At 42.9% G+C, this 8820-nt stretch overlaps 1 protein-coding gene across 1 annotated transcript in view; it reads left to right on the plus strand.

Annotated features, from left to right (window-relative positions):
- LOC119173345 (sodium-coupled monocarboxylate transporter 2-like) overlaps positions 1–7579 on the plus strand; it is a 91906-nt gene extending 84327 nt beyond the window's left edge. Inside the window, exons 7-9 of the mRNA XM_075894243.1 lie at positions 4777–4874; positions 5619–5719; positions 7391–7579. Coding sequence (XP_075750358.1) covers positions 4777–4874; positions 5619–5719; positions 7391–7477 — 286 coding nt within the window. The 3' untranslated portion in view covers positions 7478–7579. The remainder of the gene's footprint in view (positions 1–4776; positions 4875–5618; positions 5720–7390) is intronic.
- Positions 7580–8820: the final 1241 nt, after the last annotated feature.

The raw sequence follows: 8820 nt of genomic DNA on the forward strand, positions 1-8820 counted from the left end.
CCTCTCGTTTAGTTCTTGTAGTGTTTACTAGATGGTGGTACTTGTAGCTGATGATGAAAAGATGCAAGATGTTATAAACTAGAAAGCGGTACTTGTAGTTGATGAAAGACGCGAGATCTTATATAATAGGAATGATGTCACATATGGCGCGTGTTCTTGGTTGAAGGCAATCGTTCGATGTAGTGCGGCGACGTACGCTAGGGGGAGCGATGTAATAAAATTGAGTGGGCAAAATGTACAGAGGATTCATGGTTTACCAGGTTTACCTCCGGAGCTTCGCCCACTCATCATCATTCACTTCGTGGATATGGCGGAATTTTTTTTTACGATACAGTCTGCCTGCATTATCAAACGCCAGCCAAACAAGTCGACGCATGATACAAACCGTTCAGGCACAGGTGCTTCGAATATGCCTAGGTCTGCCTCAGGGTGCCTCAACAGTGGCGACTATAGCTTTATCCAAAGGCCACCTCGTGCAGACCCATATTGAAATTGAAGCTTTGAGGACAAACATAAGGCATGTGGGCCGGACTCCTCATCACCACCTCGCCTCTCTACCAGCGGATAGACATACTTCCTTTTGTCGAACAATAACTACAGATGGTGACTCCCTACCAACTGATTTTACGCCCGCGGCGAGACCTTCAATTCCTCCTATGAACCTCAAACAGCCATTCATCAACCTGACAATACCAGGCATGCAGAAAAAACGAGATTTCTCAATACCAGCCCTCAAGCAGCTGGCTTTACATCTGCTGTACGAAAAGTACCAAGACTGCACCCACGTCTATGCCGACAGCTCCGACCGGCCAAACAGCTCAACTGCAGCGGTCGTTATTCCAACTCACGCCACAACCATCAAATTCAGGACAGCTCATGCAACCACAATAACGGCAGAAGAGTTTACAGCGCTTCGCGCTGCACTGCGTTTTATTAACGACCAAAGCACGCAACGGTGGACGATTTTCTGCGACTGCAAGGTGGCACTGCAGTCACTTTTGTCAAATCTACGCCGTGGTCCACACGAGCAGTTGGTATTTGAAACAACAGAATCGCTACACCATATAACAGAGAAAGGGCACCACGTTATAATTCAGTGGCTGCCAAGCCACTATGAAATTATCCGTAACGAAAGAGCTGATCAAGCTGCCCGTTCAGCCCATACACAAGACAACAACCAGTCTATACCTCTCTCAAGGACGGACGCTGCTAGGAGGCTCCGCATGCTTGCTCGCCAACGCTCCATGGCTCTTTGGAATGAGCCTCTCTTTACGCATGATCCTCTCTTTAGTATACTGCGCCATCGTCATTACTCGTCGTCACAGAAAAAAGCCGTGACTACTGGCCTGTCGGAACGCCTCTGAGCTGACTGATTTTGTGTGTGCGTGTGTGTCGGTGTTTTGCTCTTATTTATATTTTAGCTCTCTCTTTCTCTTTCAACCCCCTATTCCCCAACCCCGTGTAGGGTAGCATACCGGATACTAGCATCTGGTTAACCTCCATGCCTTCCTTTTTTCTCGTTTCTATATTAACAAAGCCTGCTTGTTCAGCTTGAAGTCATGCAGCACAAAAAAAATGGGATAGATAGTTCCACCAAAAGGTGGGATTATGCTCTTGTGGGGTGTGAGAGCCATATATCAAGAAACAAGCAAAAAAGTAAGCTTCTCCCACCATGCAGTTGCTTCCGGAGTCGACGCCCACACTATAATGTCTGGAACAGTCATAGGTGACCGTTTGGTGAAGTGCATTAGAACTCTACTTTTCACCACCGTCACCGTTATCGTCGACGACTACTGACACCAAAGAAGTAAATGCCGGACAAACTCCGGCGAATACGGTGCAGGTAGTGCGGCCTTTGTGATGCCACCCCGTGCGTACGACCACCTGCGGAACAGCTTCCACAGAATATTGGTAGCGCTAAAGCAAGGCAGGCTCGCATACGTGCCCAGACACAAGAAGAATGGGCAGCTGCGCGTGTGAGAAACGCCGCAGCTCAACGCACATTTGACCGCGTTCACTACATTTCGTATAGTTCCTAAATCTCTTAGCCTTACTTCGTATACGAGTGCGATGGGTTCCTATCACATACATTGCTTCGACCTTGTGGCAAAGCTGTGACTTTTCTCAGTTACTATGTAACGTATCATTTCTGTTTCGAAGCTGTAACGGGTAACGTACTTTCATTACATTTTTTGGTAACGTGAGCTGTTATGCGACGTTTTACTTCATTTACCTTCATATTCGTTTACCTATATTCGCCGTCTTACTCCAAGCTCATTCTACTTGTAGGGCGCGTTTTTGAGAGCTCGCGTGAACGTTACTTTTCTGTGGCGGCGGACGACAGCCGGCTACCCAAGCGTTGGCAAAACTACACCACATGGGATCTTTTTTGCGCGGGAAGGGGGGAGAACTGTAGAGAGACAAAATTGTAGAAATTACCAAATAAATTTGCTATATTTCCAGCTCCTTTGTTATTGAGCTTGAAGTTAATGGTGACTGTCAATGATGTGAAGCGTGATGTTTATTTTTTATTTATTTAGATGGGTACTTTGACAAAATGCCCGCGAAAGGGGCAAAAAGAGAAAGTGTCTCCTAACTGGGCCCACTCTTCGTGAGGCACCTCGGGTAGGTACAGCAAAAAAGTTCATGAAAAAATAAACAACATACACAGAAATAATAAATAAATGAGACCACTACAACAATCGCAATTGGTGGTAATGTAAACGCCAAAAGCAAGCATTCCAAATTTCATCGTCTTGCGGATATCAAAACGAGGTGTGAGTTTCAGCCCAACAGAGAATGACTACTTCGCAAATGCCTTCTGAACCTAATCGAGAACCAGTATGAGGGACTGTTTTGATACTCTTGATGCCGCATGGCATCGCCACTAGCAGGACTAAGGAGACCAACCTTTCAGCGCACTCACTGGCTGTTTCTCTAAAGTCATACATGAACACCATACATAGTGCCTCGGATGAGTTCCCATTTAACGTAGCTGTGGACGTAGTTGATAAGTGAGCCAAGCTGTCCGATCAAAGCTTTAAAACGCAACGCAGCTGTCCTTAGATTCAGCTCTTTCTTGTTACATTACAGAACGGTGCCTGCCTAACTCTACCGCTGTTATAAACTTCGTGGTCAAAGTTAATTTTACTTTTTTGTATTTGCAACTGCACCTACGCTTCTGGTTATTAAATGCGTGAACAAGGAAGCTGACCTTATAAATGTTTACATAGGCAGTCACAGTATTTGCGGCTCTTATAGAAGTCAATGATGAAAAAATGTATCTTTACATGTGCAAATACTTTTTCCATAATTTATGCCATTTAACCATATCTGTATCACTACAAATTTCAGCATTGACTTTGGTAGTCACAAATACTGCTACTATGTGCAGTAATATTTTCATCTCTGATAGTTTTGAGGTTGAAATTGATTGCTTTGTGTTTATTGACCCATTTCGAAAAAAAAAGTTTACAAATGTGGCACAGAGTTAGAATCCATCACATGTGAAACTCTTCAGGCAACAGTGGACAACTCTAGTAATACGTAGATGCACCACACTCGTGCCAGTTACTCTCGCTTATTAAGTATTTCGGGTGAAATTTTTGTTTGGCTAACGTTTCATTCAAATGCAAGTTTTATACCATAACTTTCTAGATTCTTTAGGCGAAGAAGAAGTAATTAAGGTTTCTAACTGAGGAGTAACGCCGATAGTAACGTCTCCTATTTTTGTTTTGTTAGCGGTAATGCTAACACGTTTCTTTATCTTTAGTGTAACGGAAAGAGTTTAGTATAACGCAAAGAGACTACGGAATTCATGGAGTCAAATCACATCACATCAAATCACTCTGGAGTCAAATCACATCACGTAACGGGTAGTTACGTAACATGTCTAGTCAAGTCTAGCTATACTTGGTAGAATAAGCATAAAAGTAAGGATCTCCAGCAAAGATTTACTATTAGGCAAATTCACTGGCTGAAATATTTGCTCAGCTGATTGTTTTCACTTTGCCACAGTATAGTGGTGACGAGACACCACTGACGTTAACTGCTTGAGTGTAGGTGTGAAATTTCAGGTAGAAATTTTGTCCACAACTTTCTGTGCTAATTATTGCAGCACATGTGATGCATTTCAGTCGAATAGATGCCGCTACAAGAATTGATTCTGCAATCCACAGTGGAGCTTGGGTATACTGAACTGTACATCAGATTTACAAAAGTCCTTCAAGAAGTTCAGTGCTACTTCAGTCAATCGAGAAACAGTGGTTTTACTTGAAACAGTTTCATGCGCTAACTCACCAAATGTACGGCATAAAGTTTCCTTCAGCACTGCACAGAATAGGGACTTTCGTCATAATCTATGACCGTATAAGGGACGCCGTTTAAAATGATTGGACGAAAAATACGGTCCGCTGGCGATTCCTTGTTTTATTAGACTAGCCCATCAGCGCCCTTGTCTCACAACTGATCATGGCAAGTATTACGAGAATCTACAAGTCGCTAATGCTGAAAACAGCTTAGAATGACGCAATGCTGAGCTAGTTGGTTGAAACTCATTATGAGAGAAGGTAAGGCGTGCACACACAGGAACAACAGCACTCTGGTTGTGTACTTTGGTGTCTCTAACTGATAATTTTTTGGGAGCAACGTTGCAAGGCAGTTCTATGCGCTGCCTCAGTAAAGGCTTGCTAAACGGTAATAATTGAAACCTTGCGTTAGTTTTGTAGATTATGTTGATTCATAACACATTACGTTATGCATTTGACTTGTCTGCAGGCCTGAAGTGACTCAGTTCCGACTTTCTTCGTTTTGGAGTTCTCTAATCAGCACATGCGCAACAGTTATACTGGGTGTCTTTATAAGCGTTGCAACAGGTATGGTCCTTTTCTTGAGGTACTTTTTATTCTTACCGAAAATGTTTTTTAGGTGAGAAATGTTTTTCACAGCTTTTAGAAGACGGCTATCAATTTCAGTAGCTTGATCGCATAAGCACAACATTCAGGTAACGAGGAAGAAGAAATGCGCTTGCTTCTTGAGGCTTTCTTTATGCAGAGTTTTTACTTTGCATCCCTGAGCACCATCTGGTGGTCTTCGGTTCTAGCGCAACCTTGGTAAATATTTACCTGAACACGTCACTTATCTTTCAAAATCATGTTATTGTGAAGTCAAAAAAGTTTCTTTTAATCGATTCGTTAGTCTTAAGCACTACTTTAAGCCCTTGACATCTATTGTAGGTGCAGCTTAGCACGTATGGGACCTTGTACGCATAGTAGGTAAGATGAAAGAACACTCGAATATGCCAATCACCTTCACGCTAAAAAAGCCAACCACTTTTTTATATAAGGATCTTCATGGTCACGGTTATGTAAGTAATTTGAACATGAAACTGAGATTGTCACGTCAGAATGAAAACTGGCAACAATACGCCACACTTCATGGAACTTTCAAGAACATTAAAAATATTTAACTTCTGATGTGTAAAGATCCTGATATTTATTTCAATAATTTTCCAGTATTGTTCCCTTCTATATGAATAATAATGACAATAGGCTGCCACAGCATGAGCATCTCTTTGTTGATATTGCCAAATACGGTTCCCGTACATGATCTTTTTGTAGGGGAACACAAAAAGCCGACCGCTCAACCGAAGCACTTAAACCAGTCGTCCATTCTTTTATGGAAAAAGATGGGGCTTTCGCGCCCCGACACACCAATTGCGGTAAGTTCGCCCTCAATATGACTGCCAATACTTTGTTACGTTTTGTTTGCAGCTATCAGAACGGCACTGTTTCAGTAGCAATAGTCCTACACACAAAAAAAATTTATTACACTGCATAGAACACATATTCCCTATGGAATGTGAGTGATACCGCAAACAAAAGCATTGCCACTGTGATAATTCAAGTCACAAGTATGCACTTCATCCTATTTATGACACATACATCTGGATTGTAAGCACCGAGTATGACTGCACACAATGAACATATATAAAAGTTTATCTTTTTCTTGAGCGTTTTGATTTCAGTCTGTATTATTTTGTCTTTTTCGGTGGGTCAGCCTCACGTCTAAGCACTCTATTGCTGAACCGAAGAAAACCCTTAAAATTACTTTGTTGTGACATGTATTATAGGTCTCATTATTGAAACGGTCTCAGCTGCCGCCAGTAAGCTAAAGATTGGTGAGCATCAAAGTTTGTGCGAGGTTTCATGATTTTGTATTTTGCCGTGGTTCTCTGGTAATGTCATTAAATTGCTGTTTCATATCACGTGCCCTTTCAGCTATATTACACTGACGTAATTGTAGGGGCTCAAATCCTCCCCCTTAAATGTTTTACCAATCTAATCAGTATGTACACGCGCACGCATGCAAATGAATGCTTGTACGCTCGTAAAAAGTTGCTGAACAATTGCTCCCGTCCCCTTCGAACGGTTGAAAAGTTCTAGTTACGACCCTGATCTATAGCGTTAGCTTTTGGAGGGTGAACACCATCAATTCTTATGTCATCATTTTATTAAGCATTCATTGAGTATTTCTCACGGTCGGAGAAATCATCCCTTAAAATAGAAGGCCTCGATGCCTGATTGTTGCGATCATATGAGCAAATAACTCTCTCAAATTACTGCGAATGTCTTTTGTCTTGGTATAATATCGGGTCGAAGATATATACGTGCGCATGGAGTTATATGTAAAATTGCATATAAATCGTAGAGATCATGACCTATAGCAGCAAATATCGGAAGCATGAACAACACTGCTGGTTATAATAAAGAAAAACCATAATACTATGCCAGGCATGTAAAAGTGCCAAGTTGTCCTTGCAAGCAAAGACAACTTGGCAGTGCCGCATAAATACATTGGAGACCGGTCGTACTCGATAGAATAATCCGGTTGGTTGCCTGCCAGTGCTTGGTTTGGGGCCCATTGCTTACCGCTTTGACAGCTGGCACCTAACCTTATCTTCAGCGCTGCGGTGCGCATGTAAGAATAGCACTGTTTGTTTCTCTATTCTTATGATCTGTTTTGTTCTTGCTTTCAATATGCACTGTTGCAAAATGTTTTGACTAGCAAGCTAACAACAAGCACGTCAGAGAAAAAGTAGAATAATCAAAAATGCCGAACACGCTATTCTACGTGAGATCGAAAAAAAAAGAAACAGCCCATAGTAAGGCCTTCGTTTCATGTGAAGGTACAGCGTGCTACCTAAATTTGTAGCGTTTTTCAGGAAGTTACGAACGCAAGAACAACACAACGTGCTCTCGTTTTTCATTGACGTTGAGCTGCGTAATATTATCACTAGTATTACCAATAATTACGAACATTTCTTTTTTGAAGACAGTGCCTCCAGGAGACCGATTTTTATGCTTCTGTTCTAAATTGCCCTCTCTTGCAGATGGAGAACGTGCAAAAAGAGTCCGCTAAAGCTACCGCCAGCCTTCTGGACGCTAAAGAAGTTTCCAAGGCGGAAACTGCAACATGAATTTAGTGTAGCCTGATTTGAGTGTAATTACAAGTTTGAAATGCTGGTTATTTAGTAATAGCTACCACCAAATAAATACCGCATGTCGGAGTTGCACAGAAACATGAGGAAGCTTATCTAGCTCTAATTCAACCAGTATTGACAGATCGGCGGGTTGGTGACCGTGTGTATTATGAAATGACGCGGAACAAAATGGCTACAGAAGAAAGCGGAGAGGGCACGATACCACACTTTGATAGGCATACGTCAGCATCGATAAAGTGCACCACTCTAACTTTTTATAGAACTAGTCCACATGCGTGCACGTAAGAATGTTTTAGGGGCGAAACACTTTAGTGTCGAGCATCATCCGTTGTGAAAGAGCACATGCAAAGCCCCCCCCCTATACGCGATGACGATGAAACGAAGAATAAGTGCGTTAGCACGACCAAGGTTCCTGATGACGCTGCCATCACAGCACTGCACATGCGAGGTACCCACCATGCAGCATGACGATGACGCTACCGATGATACAGAATATCTGCGTTCTGGCACACACATTCTTTTTCGACCATGGATAAAAACGATTGTGAAAGTGCTCTCCCCCGCCAAAGGCAAAGCGTCCACGACGACCACAATACTCACAAGCTGTTATTCGCCCGCTCGTCATCATTCACTTCGTGGAGATGCGTAGATTTTAAAGACGATAGTCTTCCTTGGTGACGTTCGACGCAAAAATTTTGGTCTGTCTGTCTGTCTTTCTGTCTGTCTGTCTGTCTGTCTGTCTGTCTGTCTGTCTGTCTGTCTGTCTGTCTGTCTGTCTGTCTGTCTGTCTGTACATTTGTCTGTTTGTCCACTTTAAATGGCATCAGGTTCTTGAAACGCCGACCCCATGTGCAGCGCCCACCGATGTTTCTCAAGGCTTCACGTTCATACTTCTGCAATTGTTAACTAATAAACAATTATTGTGCATGGTTGGGACACCATAACAACAAGTATACATTCTGCATATGCATCTTTCACTAGAAAAAGCATACATAAGTAATTTTAAGGACCGTAGCGCTTATTGTGCTGCGCTGACCATGCAACGCTTGCTCGAAAAGGTGAGTGTTTCCAACGCTTTGATAAGACTCGCTCGGGAAGGTGCCACCACGCTCGGGAAGCTGCGACACGCTCGGGAATGTGCCACCACCTTCCCGAGCGTGTCGGGAAGGTGGTGACACCTTCCCGACACCTTGCGTTCTATACCTTATCACCTCTGAGACGGGCGCGCACACCCTTCTCAGAGGCACGCGCTTAGTTCTTCAAGAAAACTGCAAGATGGCGGTCATGTCTCACGTGTGACGTGACTTGATGCGTTCATT

Source organism: Rhipicephalus microplus, chromosome 5 (assembly GCF_043290135.1).
Source record: "Rhipicephalus microplus isolate Deutch F79 chromosome 5, USDA_Rmic, whole genome shotgun sequence".
NCBI lineage: Eukaryota > Metazoa > Arthropoda > Arachnida > Ixodida > Ixodidae > Rhipicephalus > Rhipicephalus microplus.